This window comes from Pseudochaenichthys georgianus, chromosome 18 (assembly GCF_902827115.2).
Source record: "Pseudochaenichthys georgianus chromosome 18, fPseGeo1.2, whole genome shotgun sequence".
NCBI lineage: Eukaryota > Metazoa > Chordata > Actinopteri > Perciformes > Channichthyidae > Pseudochaenichthys > Pseudochaenichthys georgianus.
Genome location: NC_047520.1, coordinates 22,534,101 through 22,551,439, shown reverse-complemented (window position 1 = coordinate 22,551,439; position 17,339 = coordinate 22,534,101). Strand labels below are relative to the sequence as shown.

Below are 17,339 nucleotides of genomic sequence, written 5' to 3'. Positions count from 1 at the left end.
TTCAACTTAACATTATTGCTTTCAACTAACTTAATAGAGTTTTGTGAAATGTGTTGATAAATGTAATTTATGTAAAACAGACCCCAAACCCAACCCCCTCCCTGGCTGTTATCTAACTGATAAGTCAGCCTGCCCTGCTGAACTGTCCCCCACCCTGCTGTACGCTCCACACACACACACACACACACACACACACACACACACTCTCTGCTTCACAGACAGGTAAGTGAGCAGCACCTGCTACTACACAACAAACTGACACTATGTCTGGCGTGTGCTTATTAACCGATGTTTTTAGACAACGTGGTTGCTGATCACGACATATCTGAATGTCAATGCTTTTATTTCTTACATTCTTTAACGAGTCTTTAAGCGTTTGACAAGAATGCTTGAAGTGGAAATGTACTTTTTAGGTAAAACAATAAAACAACTCCCTTCATGGTTTAGAGGACAGCTATAGTTTGGAAATAGCTGGCCTTTTCAGTCATTTAAAGACTGTCAATATTGAACTAAAAACTATTCATAACCCTAAAAGAGCCTCAATTGTCAGCTAAACCTAAAATAATGTTTGTACACAAAGCGGTCCAGTTGTTTCTACAGAGTTTGTACTGGACAGCAAAACAATATAGGCTGGCCTGTACTGCTAGCTCTGCATTAGCAATAGAAGAGAGGACAAAGCAGGAACCGGGTTGAGCCAACAGAGCTTTCCTGTGGGACTCTGCTGCTCTCTGCACATGCTGGACAGACACGTGGCCTTCAGCCCTGGAAGCACCACAAACAAAATGACATATTTCAAACCTGATTCATTAAAGCCACCCTGTGGAGATTTGATTATGAACAGATGCTCCAAATACCATCAATCAACACATTCAACTTTATGCAAGGGTAAAGCATGGACCAAGGAAAAAACAAATACATTTAAAGCGTATCCAAACCATGGGACGCATACACAAATACATTTTCATTTCATTAACATGATGTGATATATCATTTCACACACATTCACATGCTACCCAGAAGTAAATACAAATCATTCAAATGTGTTCCACCTTTACGGGCTTTGATAACATTTTAATACATCAATATTTATAATCAAAACATATCATATTATTCTGAATTGACCAATCTGCAGAATGACAATATGTTGATACTAATATGTTTTTACTTTAGTAAAAGTACAAAAGTACTTCAATACTTTTAATTGAGTAACATTTTGATTGCAGGACTTTTACTAACAGAGTATCCATACACTGGTATTTCTACTTTTACTTAAGTACAAGATCTGAGTACTTCTCCTCCGTTTCCCATAAAGCCCAGCCGGTGTTTGACTGCACTGCTGCAGCCCATGGTGTATTTTGGCAGCTAAATAGTGATTGTTTTGTTTAATCCGTGATGTTTGATAGATTATAGTTAAACCGAATTAAAGAGTGCTCTCTGCTCTGTAGGACATTGCTCTTAGTTGCGGTTTTCAGATTAACAGTCTTTACTAAAAGGCTAGTGAAAATAAAACGGAGAGATTTTTCAAAGAGGTTCAATGTAGCGCGCTTTCTTATGCTAGTCATACTGGTGCTGATCCGATTCATACATACAACACAAGAAGTCACTTAAGAAAACTATAGCACAAACAAATGTTAGACAACAGGCTACTTTATAATTAAAATACTACCCAGAAGCTCGCAACATAAGTAATAGCTAGCTGAACAGGCTAATAACAGATACATGGAGTTATCTACACAAACACTTAGCTAACCAACTAACCATGCTTTCGTGTTAATAAAGCCACTGTGATTCCTGGGTAACTTCATATTAGAGGATGAGTTGAAGTAAATAAAAGTTATTCATGTTGCTTGCAGAACTTTACCCCATTCATGCAGATCCAGCCTCCCGCAAACTGACATGCAACTATGGCGAGGCTGGAGGACCAAAACTGACAGAGAGCGACTGTCACACAAAACGCGAACTGTAACAGCCGCTGTGTAACAATCGTTATAAAAACTTAAAGAGGAAGTTTTGAATAGCTTGTCTGCAGATAGATGTGTAAACCAGAGCTTGTATTCAGTGCTGACAACTGGTTTAATAATTCCCTCTTAAAGTGAATTATAATTATTTTTCAAAAGAGCGAGACATGGGGACACTGAGCAGTGGTGTAAAATAACTAAGTACATTTACTCAATAGGCTACTGTCCCCTTAGAGGTACTTGTACTTTAATTGAGTATTTCCATTTGTTGCTACTTCTACTCCGTTACAATTCAGAGGTAAATGGTGTACTTTTACTCCACTACATGTATGTAATCCCTTTAGTTACTTCACAGATGTGGATGAATGATGTGAAATATAATCAAGTGTTGAATCAGACTTTAGTTCCACCTGGAGTAAATCCACCAGCTACCCTGCAGTCTACAAAGTACTTCAGACTAGCTGCACCTCCACCAGCTTTGAGAACACTTTCATGATCAATCATTATAAAACATATCAGATATATTATTCTGAAATGGACCAATCTGCACAACGACTATTTTCACTCTTGGTACTTGGTAAGTATATTTAGTGCTAATACTTTTCTACTTTTACTTGAGTCACATTTTAAATGCAGGACTTTTACTCACAACAGAGTATTACACTGATACTTCTACTTGTACTCAAGTACAAGATCTGACTTCTCCCAGCTCTCGTGGCTTCTCCTCCCAGGAGCTGTAATGTCGTCCATATTCATTCTATGGTACTCATCATCTGTTCCCAAGGGGGTTACCCATATTAAAATAAAAGTGTTATCACTACTTAGAAGTGTATCTATAAGGTTAACCCTGCCACATTAAGGGTGACCTGATCAGATGGTAACAATATAGGCTAGTTCTACAGTATACAATGGTTATTTTTAAATTCCCATTACAAAGATTTTGGGGGTTTCTGATTGTGCATGCTGCTACCCCTAAAGCTTAAAGCTGTGAAGTTTAAAAGTAAGAGGCTCATTACAAAACATGAAGAAAGTCAGAATAATGTGAAGTTAACCCTAGAATCACCCTGTTAAATGTTTCCCATAAAAATGACAGTCTTTGTATAAAAAAATCTTGTAAAAGTTATGTTTCAGCTTTCTTTGTTGAAAGTAAGGGTTGCCAAATGTACCATTTAAATCACACAATTTGCACGGTGTCGGTGTTTGACTGCTTTAAACGGAAACATCTCGTTAACACTGTTAAACATACTTTATTTGCCGGTTTTCCCTTGGGACATGAATGCAACATAATTACAGGATAGTTCTTCCCACCTCATTGGAGGACTGTGTCTGTCTGCTCTTCACTTATTGGCTCTTCCCGTCTCGTGCTCTGTCTGAAGCCCCAGCGTGTACACCAAGCTGCGCGTGCGCTTTCCAACTCAGCATCGTTAAATTTGCCGAATTGACGCAAGGAAACACCGGAAACAGCAACATTTTACAAACAATATAAAATAATGAAAAATAATCGACGGAAGAAAATAATATTATTTATTGAATAGATTGTCAGGTAATAAAGTTGTACTTCATGTTGATTTATGTTGTTGGTGTCGTTAAACAAAATTCAGAGGGGATAGCAATAAAGAATATAAACCGTTTTGTGAAGTATATGATCCTCCTAACCACAACTGGTTCTGTTGGCACATTCATATCTTTGTCTACCAGTGTGTTTGAGAGCAGTCCCTGATAGACATGGGCAAAGAGCAGATTTTATATTACAGCCGTTTCACATATGCAGATATCTGTGTCACATGACATGAATACCATTTATTGTAAATAAACGTTATAGCACAGCAGACCAGCAAACAAGGCCAAACAACCTATGTTGTGTTTTATAGGTTAGCCCCCATGAAACACCTAGGGGCCGATGAATGCCTTTACTCACTCAATCTGATGATTAAGTATTGAGAATCACAGACAACCATGTCTTCCCACGTTCTCACACTGTAACAATGTGGTGTGCAGTTGCTGTATTCATAGGCTGATTGGGACCTTTTTAAGAAGCAACATTATCAATTCAACTAAATATGGATTATAATAATAGATGAATACATTTCCCACCAAATTAAAAAAGGAACTCCTTCCCATTCCCAACATTTAGAGCATCATGTTTGTAATTACAATCCCTTTGCAATTACACTTAATAAACTATCTATCTATCTATCTATCTATCTATCTATCTATCTATCTATCTATCTATCTATCTATCTATCTATCTATCTATCTATCTATCTATCTATCTATCTATCTATCTATCTATGTTGTTATTTCTGGAGCCATGGTCTAGACTAGAGTAAATCAAATCCAAACACCATGTCCCTTCACGGAGAAATGGCTTCAGAGATCTTGTTCTGATATTTAGGGCGGCACACTGAGAAGGGCCGCACTGCAGGGGTTTTATTTTGAAAGTCCACAGCGGAAGTGCTGCCGGTTATTCTCGTTAATTGACAGCCGGCAAGGCTTTGCAAGTCTTGAGTGTGGCTTCAGTCAGGAGATACCATGTCCGCCGTCACAGGCACACTGTCCTCACCTCTCCTCTCATTTAGAACTCATTCTCCATGAAATAACAGTAACACGGGGCCTCCAGGATGGCCAACTCGGTGAGTAACCAGTCGGGAGATTAGCTTTTCAGCCCGGTACCATTGGAGCATCTTTTTTGGACATTTGGCTGTTTTACTCCGGAACGAGGATTTAAGCCCTGCAGCTAGCAAGAGCCACTGCGTGCTGAATGACCAGTGTAATGCAGAAACCTGCCAGTTTCATGTGCTGCTCCTTACCTGCAGAAATGCGTTTGATAATTTCCGAAAAGCATTTTCCAATTAGGGCTACAGTCCGTCCTGCTATTCGGCATAATGCTACACCCGAAACGTAGCACTTTAATTGGGTAAAATGTCAACTTTCTTGAGGCTTTTAGTTATTTCATTACTTTTTAAAGCCATGTAACGGTCACTTTACCACTTTGTATAAAACTACGGGAGCAATTTTAACAAATATGAAGATTTTGGAAATGGTAACTTGGCTACTTAATGAGTGGTGTATATATTTAATATGTAAATGTATGCTTAAGCTTATAATCAAACGGCGTGCTCATGCAGGTGTGTAATTTAGTCAATCCAAAAAAAATGTAATGAAATGATCAGATTGTTGAATGGAGTCTGCATGAGGTTCTGCTGCAGGAGGAAGACATGCAGACAGAGGGAGAGTACTCGGATCAGAAGTACCAGAGAGTAGGAGTACCCTGTACAAGTACAAGTCCTGCATTCTAAATGTTACTCAACTAAAAGTAGAATAGTATAATCATCAAAATATAGTGAAAGTAGCGACAGTAAAAGTAATTTCAGAATAATATATATGATATGTTTTATAATGATTGATCATGAAAGTGTTCTCAAAGCTGGTGAAGGTGCAGCTAGTCTGAAGTACTTTGTAGACTGCAGGGTAGCTGGTGGATTTACTCCAGGTGGAACTAAAGTCTGATTCAACACTTGATTAGATTTCACATCATTCATCCACATCTGAGAAGTAACTAAAGGTATTAAATACATGTAGTGGAGGAGAAGTACACCATTTATCTCTGAACTGTAGTGGAGTAAAAGCACAAAGTAGCATGCAATGTAGTATCTCAACATGTTACTTAAGAACAGTACTTGAGTAAATGTACTTAATGAATTCCCACCTTTGTGTTAATGTATGTCAAAGCCTATAATTAAACGTATGGTCATGCAGGTGTGTGTTTTTGTGTAGGGTCTAAAAATGTAATTGACTGATCAGATGAGATGGGTTAGCAGGAGGAACCCACGCAGGCCACTGACTGTATGGTATACTGGACAAGTGTTGATTTGAACCCCAGCGATAGGGTTTTAATCTTTCATCGTGCAGATTCTGGGCTACACATTCTTACATACTGTCCAACATGCGTAATAGTGTGCATCTTTTGTGTGTACTGTTCTGGATTTGAGCCCAGCGTGCTTTTGATTTGCAGGGTGCTGTTCAGGTGAAACTAGAACTCGGTCACCGTGCCCAGGTCAGGAAGAAACCCACCGTGGAAGGCTTCACCCACGACTGGATGGTGTTTGTCCGCGGCCCGGAGCAGAGCAACATCCAGCACTTTGTGGAGAAAGTGGTTTTTCACCTGCACGAAAGCTTCTCCAAACCAAAGAGAGGTAAGACGCCTTTCAGTCCTGCTGTGTTGGTCCCTTGGGATGTTACACCGGCTTCTTCTATGTCTACCAGGCAGCTTGGTTTCCGAAGACAGACATAGGTATTGGGCATCCAGTGCTCATGTAGAAAAGAATGCATTTCCTTCTTTAAGTGTCCTGTAGTGTACGAGAAGAGAGTTGTTTTGAAATCTATGAGCAGCAATAGTGTGCATGCTGTCCGGTTGCAAATCATTTGTCACAAATACTGGCAAATAACTTAATGTGTGACTGAGAATATGGAAATGGAAACTTGGAAATATTTTTGCACCAATGCATATAATTGTGTTTTGTTGTCTGTTTGACGACTGACATCTTGCAGTTTCTTCTAGATGCAATTTGGAATGTATGAGTTGGTGTGAAACATTTGATGAGTCAGACGAACCCTTATGTGAGTGAGCCCGGCTTGATGTGGGTCCTGTGAAGGAGATCATTGATGTGTTGGTTTTGGTTGGTTGCAAGCACAACCATGCCAGTGATCAGGTTAGACTCTGCATTATGAGCGTGTGCCGTCTCCCAGCATGCTCTGCGATGCACCCGTAGGCTGCTAACGCTACGGAAACACTGCGATAAGGCCAACATTGCCGATTGTTGCATGCTGTGTCCAGTTTTAAACATTAAACATGTCGAACCTCAAACCCTGACATCTGAGCGGCTGAGCAGCAACAGCTCAGTGTGTTGGCCTGAAAACATATTGAAACCGTGTGTATCAAAGTAGTTGTAGATCAGTTCCCTTTTGATCGATTCATTGAATGATGGATGAATAACTGCTGCTTTGAATGATGCTACATAATAAGTATGTGCAATGACAGACATGGCATCTGAATGTGTATGGGCGTTTCTTTAATCGGTGTATTCTGAGTGATCTCATGCTGCATTCTGATTGGTTGGTGTGCAGAGATGAAGTCACATGTGTGTGAATTTGGTCCGACATTTCTTCCTCGGTCAGATTTGTAAAGCCAGCTGTCTGGTTTCTGAAAGTCGTCTCCGGAGCGACGGCCAATCACTGCTCATGTTTCTGTCCTAGAGTCCCTCAGTGTGTAAGGGCCTCTGCAGACCATCATGCAGGGTGTGTGTCCCTAAAGGAGTCCTCGTGCAGCATCTGGCCAGGAAGGGATCAAACATCATATGTTCTGCTTCAGGGTTGTTGACCCCCCTTCAGCCTTTTGTAAGTTTAAGGGCTTTGTTTATGAGGCGAACGCTTGGCATCAGTCCAAGGTTAATTCCTCTTGTTGCTCCACATGTGATGAAATAGGAGTCAGGTTTCACCTAAACATTTGATTTATAGACTTCACCCTATGAAATAATATTGTGGCTAACTCTCTGTTTTTTCCCTTATGTAGATTAGGACCACTACAGTGTCCATTAGTGAGAAATACAAGTCGGTACGACCACGAGCAACAGCTTGTTGACATTAATGAATGTCGGGCTGTGAATATTTATTGTCCTATCCAACAATCTGTTCTCCATTCATGTCGTGTGTTCCTAACTGTGTCCATGAGTTCCTTACCGAATGGAACTTGCTGCAGAAAAAACCATTAGATCACTTTAGTGAAGAGTTATGTTGTCTTTATATATGTTGTCATATTTTCCTATGATTAGTAATCATTTATCACAATGCCAATTGTCAATCAGGGAATACATGACATTAAAGGTGGGGTAGGTAAGTTTCAGAAACCGGCTCGAGATACACTTTGTGTTATATTCCATGGAATGCTCTTAACATCCCGAAAGCAATGAATATCTGAAGTGCTTTGACAAAAAATTCATTAAAAAATGTCATCTGTAGAAGCCTACCTGCCTGTCAGCCTTCCATCGGGGCACAAACTTACCTCTGCCCTCATTGGTCATGTGCGCGTTCGTGTGTGTTGGAGGAGGGGCTCTGTGAGGAAGTGGCAGATTTTCTCCGGTTGTGTATTTTCAAATTCTAGCGATCTCGATCCGGTTTCTCAAACTTACCTACCCCACCTTTAATCGCAATATAAATACAGAAATTCCTGTTTTACCTTATTAATACAATTGATCCTTTCTTTTACAATTGTTGTTTACAACATGTGTTGAGTAAGATAATGGAAGATATAACGAGCTCTGCAAATGAGAACAAATCCGTATTTGCTTAAAATAATTATAATCTTTTGCTATTTTTTCTTAAATCTTATTATCATCTGAAATGCAATGACTCTCCATCGGGCTTTATCTGCAGCTCAGATCCTTCTCTTCACAAACCACTGGCTCAAATATGTTTTCCATGCACCATAAAGATCACTAGACTCTTACTGTATTTGCAAACGTTGGTGTCGTAGATATAAAGGCAACATTCTCCAACGTGATTTATTTTGTCAACATCTGATATTTCTGAGAAGGTGGAAAGGGTCTGAAGTCAGAATGTGTCAAGTACAGATATGACTTTAATGAATTACCAGTTTAAAAATGATGGACTGCGATGCGTTTTAAAAGAAGACATGTTTTGAGACGTTGCATCCATAAACTCGGACACTTAATGCATGAATGCACCCGCTGCCTTCAAGCGGGGTATACATCCAGCTCCTAGCTCCCATCAGTTTGCCTCAAAGGTTCGTAAGGAGACTCACAAAGTGTCAGAAAAGTAACCCCCTCTCTTTTCCTCCGTACCCACATCTCTAAAAACGGGGAACAACGGAGCTGATCCAGATTTGTGTCTAATATGACGTAATATCTGAAATGTGTGCTGGCTTTACGCCCACGGCACTATCGGAAACAATGTGCAACGCGTTTTGGACGTAATATAGTCTTTGTTTACATTAGCGAGCAGCGCTAACACTCAGAGCTAACGATGTACTGAAGAGTGTGTAAAGAAGCAGGAAACGATAAAAGAAACTCGCCTTGTGGTAAACCTGAGAGAGGAAAGAGTTTGAGCTCCATACTGTTTCAGAAATAATCCTTGATGTGGTTTGGAACATGATATGGCGTTTCATCAAGGCAGCGTTTAGCTGTATTTGCCGGAGTGCCGCAGTGTCCCTGCGTGTTCCAAAGGGGGCGGGGCCAGCAGCTACTGACCCAGAATCAGCACTTTAGTAACAGGGCTGAAACAGAGCGATATGAGGGATGTCTCAAATGCATGATCTGTTTGGTATTTTGAGCAAAACACATCATAGACATGTTTTTTTTATATTTGTATATATATCTGAGACCCATAATATATGCCTAAAAATAGCATGACAGGAGATCTTTAAAAGTCTTTGAACACAACAGACCAGATGAGGTTTGGTTCTGCCCCCTCCTCCCTTCACCTGTTGTGGTCCAGTCCTGATAGATGTGATGTGGGGCTGAAGACCAGAACCTTCCGCCCAGCAGGAGAATACCTACCCTTCATAAGTCTCACGCCATGACACAGGAGATCTCTCCAGTGTGTGAAGGCTGGGTGACAAAGTGCTTCCTGCTCTTTTGGCTCTTCAGATGTTCTTAAGTGTATATCGTTGAGCTGCTTAAGTGTTGTTATAGATCAGAGACAAATACTGGAGGAAATTATTTATTATTTATTCTCCACCTGATTGAGAATAAAGTATTTTAAGATGAAATTGACCTTTTTATATACCCTTAGATTATGTGACATTCATATCATATTATTTTAAGTTCAGGTGTTTTGTGAGGGATAATGTAAAGGGAGCAGGTCATCATTTTTTTAAATGACCCTCACTGAAAAAACTGCCTTTAATTAAATGTACTGTATGTCACATAAACATTAGGTTAGTTGAAAGCAATAATATTAAGTTTCAATGGCAGTAAAAAGATAAGGGTTCAACTTAAAGTTATTGCTTTCAACCAACCTAATAGTTATTTGGTGACATAATACATTTAATTAAAGTCAACGTTTCAGTTGGTCAGTGCATACAGAGTTCTGCTATGAAGAACTGATTGGTCAATTACAGCTTTCTACGGCCTATCAGTATTGAATATCAACAAAGCCATGAAGTAATTAGTGAGAAGTCAAAGTGTTCCTGCGGCTTCCAGTGCTTTGTTTTCTCTGCTGAACAGAGGAGTATTTCTTTCAAACTCAAATGTAGGTAGCGAGTATTATGATAATGGCAGAGATTCAGAATCCTATGTCCAGGTGAAGGTTATTTCAGATTAAATAAATGGACAATAGAGATTGAATTAATAAACCTCTTAATTGTGAGGAGCTGCTGTTTTTTCTTTGTCATTTGTTTGAACAAACCAGAAGTATCTGGTTCTAGAGCGTTGGCTGGACAAACGAGAGACTTGAAATGTCGTATTTTAATTCAAAAATGTTTCTGATATTCAAAGGACTGCTACGATTTCACTCGATCATTGAGTCCCTTGACCAACTGCAAAACATTCAGCCAATGAAATAAGTTTCTGCTTCTCTTTGTCATGTATGACGATGGTTTGAATATCCTTGGGTGTATGACTGTTGGTCAGACAGAAGACGCTCATGGAAGACTTCATTGTGGGCGATATTGTGAATTGCATTTCTTTCACACTTTCTTCACATTTGATAAACTCAACAATTAATCAAAAAAACATTGATATTAATCAATAGCCACTACAAGCATAAGATGCAGCTCTAGTGTGACTACAGCTAGTGATGAAGGCTGCTTTTAATCAAAGATTTCATTTTGTTCTGCCTTGCTTCATCTAAGAAATCTGACAGTTTGCAGTAACTAACTGGGTTTGGGCAATGCTTCACATTCCCCCAAACACCACCTTCCTAATGAGGTGTTGTTCGGAAACCCGCAGACATTCAGTGTGCACATACGGAGCAAAGAGAAGCAGTGAACCCTAAGAATGAGAAGCTGGAGCCAGACAATGTTTGGCGGTTTTGCTTGATAAATGATTTGTATTATTATGAGATTATTGAACTGTTGACTATTAATTATCCTTTGTTTATTCATCAACCATTTCTTTCACCATTCCTATGGTTTTGTTGTCAATGAATCTAATGACATTGACATGACCAAAGGATTGTATATATATATATATTAGGGCTGTCAAACGATTACAATTTTTAATCAGATTAATCACAATTTAAAAATTAATTAATCATGATTAATCACCATTCGAACTATGTCCAAAATATGCCATTTATTTATGTATTGTTGTGGGAATGGAAAGATAAATGAAAGAAGGCGGATATATCCATTTAACATACAGTATCTATGTTTATTATAACATTTTTCTGTGTGTCAAAATGAAAGACAACCCACACACCTATCAATCATCAAACCGTGGGGTCTTAATTCATTACGTGTTGATTTCTATCAACGGGGGAGTACTTCAGGAAAGTCGACAGGGGGGGGGCTAGTGGAGTACTTCGTGACCACAGAGTGTGAACGTTGTGATCAGCTGTTTTAGCGCAGTTCTCCAGTGAAGGGGGGGGTCTCCCTCCGCAGCCGGTTGGCGTAGTTTTGGCACAGTTCCGTTGTACAGACCGACGTTAACAGCAGCCCTGTCTGTGCACACGGAGACCGACTCTGTCGTCCGGTGATCTAACCGCCTTCTGGAAAAGCTTCACAAGTACGTCGGTACGCAAATGCGCTTTGTGACACAAGTGACGGTACGCATTTCAGATTACGCACATAACCTGCGTACCAGTTCTGTGCACCCCTGTACCAGAGCCATATTATTACTATTATATGGCTCTGCCCTGTACTACAGCAAAAGTATTCTGCGTCGGGACTTCCTGCAACAACACCACGCCGTTATCAAAGATGTTCTATTGAGAAGACGATCACTACGTGACAAAAGTTTTCAAAACCGTGGCTGCAATCAATCTGACTAACTGCTGTCTGTGCAATTTACTCCGCGAGTTGGCAGACTTTATTTTGCTTACTTTAACATCATGTCTCATGGTGGGGCTAAGCCATTTCTTGGTATGGGTGTAGCCTACCCCAGCCATACCCTGGCGCTGCCACTGGTGGCACGTATGGGGCGGGCCATTCTGCACATGCGTTAAAAGCGTTAAATATTTTAACGCAATTAATTCATAAAATTAATTACCGCCGTTAACGCGATAATTTTGACAGCACTAATATATATATATATATATCAAATAATCACATTTTAAAGGTTATTCCCAAGTTCTGTGTTTCAAAATCTGAATTTATAAAGTCATTTTAAATCTGTAAAATAAATAGTAAAAAGTACAAAATTGGCTTTGAAAATGTAGTAGAAGTATAAAGAAAATGAAAATACTCAAATAGAACCTCAAATATGTACTTGATAAAAATCCAAATGAGCCAGGCGTGTGGAAAGTGCTCGGCGCTGTGGGTACACACGCTCTCTCGGGGTCCAGCAGGGCCACAGCTGGGGTGTCAAGGCCAGGTCCACACTCCTATCTTTCTGCTGTCCATTACAAAGCAGTTGAATGCATCACTCCCTCACTTTGGAAGGACGTGCTTTCACTCACCTGCATGTCTCGCATAGTAACTCACCATCACTTAGATACCCTTTAAACACGTTGTGAAAAGGAATTGATTTGCTAACATTTGGTATTTGGACCTACAGTCTGTGCCGTGATCGGACTCTGGATCACATTTGATAGCTTTTCTACTTTTTTATTTTGACTTTAAAGGACAGCAAGGATATATGTTTAATGTTAAGAAAGTAACTGTTGTTGGTAACTTATCCTGGAGCTTTGGAAATCTGATATTTAGCATAATGTGTGGGAAGATGGGGCTAATGGACAAAATGTACTGAGAAATATGGGTTGACCTATTCCCGTTTCCCCGTCAGCACAATGCCTGCATTTCGTTTCTTAAGTTAGAAACAAAACCGAATCCTTAAAACCTTTTGATCTGATGCATTCAAGTACAATTCAAGAGTCTTGATCTTGGATCTTCCCTCGCATACCTGACATCAGTCTTTGATAAATGTGTGAACTTTTCAAGATTCATGACTCAGCCCGGCAGGAAGGCGTTATTCATGTGGCCCCTGGCTCCCAGAGGCCCGTCAGGATTTCAAAGAAAGGGCGCAGGTTGAACTAAAGAGCTATAATCATATTTCACGTGCACTGAGATCTTCGCTCACTTGCAGGTTTCCTTGACGCGGCGTGTGTTGTTGTAAAGATGCTGACCGCAGGTATGCTCATATGGAAAGCTGACAGGAACATGTTTTCCACATCAGTTGTTCCCCTATTGGCCCAAAGATTGATCCTCTTGCCAACATGTCACCCGGGGTGCAGCAGTCCCAGCATGCAGCAGCCGTTGGAATGAGAAGCAGTGACTTCCTCCCACACTCAGTGATTTGTTGTTCCGCTCAGAGAAGCTGCCAGACACACATTAAGATTAATGACGAATCAGTCAGTAAAGCTGCCACTGCGCTTCGTTATTGCCATGCGGTTAACGGGCCAGCGTTGAGACGTTGCCATGGTGATAGCCTAATGGCAATGCCGTTTGAACAAATGGAGGTAAAGATGCTCTTTGGAACCAGTGAGGGGGTGCTATGTTGGCAACAGGCGGCAGCGGCTCATGCTGCTTAAGCACCTCATTTGGAGCCTCGGCTGCCATTTCATCTGCTCTGGAGATGGCTTCTCTTCAAAGGTGGTTGTGATATTTCAGAGGATTGTCACTTTTATGGATAGATGTAAGACGGTGTAATGGGAAAGAAATGGGCTAGCTCGGTGAAAAGAGCTTTGGAGCTTTGGTCTGTGCGGCGGAGGAAAGAGCGGAGGTTCCTTTTTAGGTTTTCCAAGACTATGGTGCTCTTTGTTGCCGGGTAGGAAAACAATTGGAAGGAAGATATCTTGTGTTAGAAAAAGATGATGTGGTGTTTGAGCTTTCCCGGCCTGGCTCTGTTCTCAAGGACCATGTCACGCTACTCTTTAGTGAGAGCTGCTGCTGGGCACTGGTCATTATTTCTGGACTGCAGCTTGTTGCTCTGTTACAATTCTTGTTAGAATCCTTCACGGTCTGGTGCACGCAGCCACATGTGGAATGGCATGTCGATGCACTTAATGCGGAACCAAAGTTCTCAAGTCTTTTTTCAAGTCTCTGTCAGCAGCGTTTAAAAAGGGCAGGAGATCACTCCTGCTGCTAAATTATACAGTTGGCGAATAATTTCTTGACAACTGCAGCATTTGTTGGTTTGTACAAGGCGCTAGATAATTCCTGGTGTACTGCAGCTTGTGCTCGTTTGAACAATGCGTACACATTCGGCAGCCCTGTAACTGACAGGGAAACAGATCATCCCCCAATGATAAAGGTTCTCCCACCTCAAGTTTTTAAGATAGTTAAATGATCTGTACAGCCGGCCTAACTCAACATGGTTTGGCTAACGGATCGCAAATGTTCTCATGCCAAAGCTCTCCTAGGGGAGCTTGCTTTACTGAGTTATTGTGCCACAAGTGCAAAGTTAAAGTTACCCAATTAGAGTGCATGAGCCTGATTGTACATTAAATATTTGGTTCGTACGGTGAACAAAGCCAAAGCAAACAAACTCCTTCTATAGCAAACATTTCAGAACATGTACGCAAACTGTTAGAGATATTAGAAATCTCATTTTATCCATATTCTATATTGAGAATGAGCGAAGACCCCTAAGTTTAACCGTAGCTCATTCCCAGTAGAGGAAATTGTAAGTGACTGTGATCTATTTGTGATCCCATGAAAATAAGACTCCAACCATCAGGACTTTCTCCTACCTGTCTGCTTTTGTCAGTTGTTATTCTTTAAGAGAAGTTACCTCAGAAGTAATACAAAAATCAGACCAATAAAGCATAATATCTTCTTCAAAATATTATTGGCCCACCGCTGCTCTGGCTCTAACTCTACACCTCATGTCTTACGCTCTTCAAAATCCCTTCTCTGAGACAAACAAAACGACTTCCTCACACTTACAGGATCTCTTTCCTCAAAGAACGAGCATTTTGTTCTGTCAGCCAGATTGGCAACATTAGAAACTCCACACACACACACACACACACACACACACACACACACACACACACACACACACACACACACACACACACACACACACACACACACACACACACACACACACACACACACACACACACACACACACACACACACACACACACACACACACACACACACACACACACACACACACACACACACACACACACACACACACACCACACACACACACACACACACACACACACACCACACACACACACACACACACACACACACACACACACACACACACACACACACACCACACACACACACAGAGAGAGAGATTGATGCCTTAATGATTGGGCCAACATGTTAGCCTCTGGCCATCTCCTCAGCTCTGTGAAAGACTTGCAGACAACTTTTAACTCCCCTCATCTTCTGCTCCGGCTTCATTGGACATGCCACATAAGTCAAGTCACTGCAGTGACCTACACGACACATAAGATACAGATCCCGGGCTGAAGTATGTCTCGGAAGCTGCACAGCATTCCTCTCTTCTGTGCTGTGGCTTGCTAATGGGATCTTCCTGAGCTCTGATGATGGCAGTATTGATATCCTGCAGGAGATGAAGGATGCTTTCCTGTACATGTGTGCATATGTGGTTTCTTTTGTCTGGATAATGTTTCAAAAAGGAAGCAATAGTGACATCATCATAAAGCTAACTTCATGTAGTGCAATGCTAGTAACTTTTTCTTTTTTTTTCCTTTTTTTTTTTTTCTTCATACATATCATCATCATCAATAGAACATACATGGAGATGCTTACATAACTGCAGCTGTTGTACACCAGGATTAATCATTCACGCCCTCCTCGGGCACCAAAAGGACATACAGTTTCTTAATGTTATCAATTTCTATATTGTGCAGACATTATCACTCCCCCTCTTCGGAAACACGATCACACAATACCTGAACCATTGTGATAGTAAGAGCCAGTGCTTTACCATCCAGATGAAACAAGTACAAGTGCAGTGAATACAAATAAATGAAAAATAAATAAGATCTGGTGTTTCTTGTATTAATGGGGACCATTTTTCTTCGAATTTGTCAGTTTTCAGCCTGTAGTCTTGCTGTGATTTTCTCCATTAAATAAACATGTTTTACCCTGTTTCTCCAGTGGATTATATTGGGGTGCTGCGGCTTCAGCTACGAGACGTTATAATTATTTTCCGCAATTAGAAGAAGAATTCTTAGTAAGAAAGCTACATTTCTGTCCATATCACTGGGCAGTAGGGGTGTAACGGTACACGTACCCGTACCGAAATTATTCGGTACGGGCCCTTCGGTTCGGTACACGTGTGTACCGAAGTGTACCGAACGAATATAACGTTAAACGTAAAAAATTGAGAACGTGAACAACTTCTTGGAAGTAATCTCAGGTGCTGCGTCGCAGCATTCAGAGTAATTTGCTCCCATTGTGTTCAACGCGTCATAGAGCGAGCAAGTCATTTCATTGGACGAGCTGGTCAGAGGGATGCGTTCAAATGTAGTCAGTAATTTGAGGAACTGTCGAAATGGCGAACGCAGATAAAGTTGAGCTCGAAAATCCTCCAGCATCATTGAAGTCTCCGGTTTGGGAACATTTTGGTTTCGCAGTTACAGACAAAGACAGGTGGACCGAACCAAAGCTGTTTGTCGGCATTGTTCAACTAAAATTGGTTACGCGGCTGGCAATACATCAAACTTGCACACTCTTGAAAAGGCATCACCCGAACGTGAATATCACCGGTACCAAAAGACTGAAGTGCAAACCCAACTCCCGCTAGCATTTAAGCTTCCACCACTCGCAAAAACTTCAGACCGAGCCAAAGCTATTACAAATGGCAAATATCCTTATGTTGCCATGTTAGCAAAGCGCTACCTGGCTATCTGCTACCTCTGTCCCTAGAGAGGATGTTCTCCACAGCAGGAGACATTGTTAGTGCCAGCCGATCTGCCCTTTCGGCAAGCAATGTGGACAAGTACAACTTTCTTTAAAAAAACATGAAAATACAATGACAAGCAAGTCCTAATGTCAAACTGGCTGCTTAGGTACTAGTACAGTACAGTACAAATACAGATTATTTCAGTTCATCGAAAAGCTGCACCTTAATGTTTGTTTTATTATATTTTATATTTATTTGAGTGAATATTCACAGTTTAATAATAATTAAAAACACAAAACTAATATTTTATGTTTTGTGTGTACTAGTACAGTAAAGTTCAAATACAGATTATTTCAGTTCATCG

General features: G+C 40.7%; 2 protein-coding genes across 4 annotated transcripts in view; one reads left to right on the top strand and one right to left on the bottom strand.

The window, feature by feature from the left end:
• The window catches only part of focad (focadhesin), a 69,796-nt gene extending 67,897 nt beyond the window's left edge, over positions 1 to 1,899 (bottom strand). The window contains exon 1 of the mRNA XM_034106137.2: positions 1,862 to 1,899. Within this exon, the coding sequence (XP_033962028.1) occupies positions 1,862 to 1,870 (9 nt within the window). The 5' untranslated portion in view covers positions 1,871 to 1,899. The remainder of the gene's footprint in view (positions 1 to 1,861) is intronic.
• The window catches only part of mllt3 (MLLT3 super elongation complex subunit), a 93,817-nt gene continuing 76,643 nt past the window's right edge, over positions 166 to 17,339 (top strand). For 2 of the 3 annotated variants that reach the window (XM_034106199.2, XM_034106198.2), the window contains exons 1-2: positions 4,479 to 4,591; positions 5,974 to 6,154. In XM_034106199.2, coding sequence (XP_033962090.1) covers positions 4,580 to 4,591; positions 5,974 to 6,154 — 193 coding nt within the window. In that variant the 5' untranslated portion in view covers positions 4,479 to 4,579. Of the gene's footprint in view, positions 223 to 4,478; positions 4,592 to 5,973; positions 6,155 to 17,339 lie in introns of those variants that run through there. The other variant, XM_071206480.1, reaches the window with a different exon arrangement.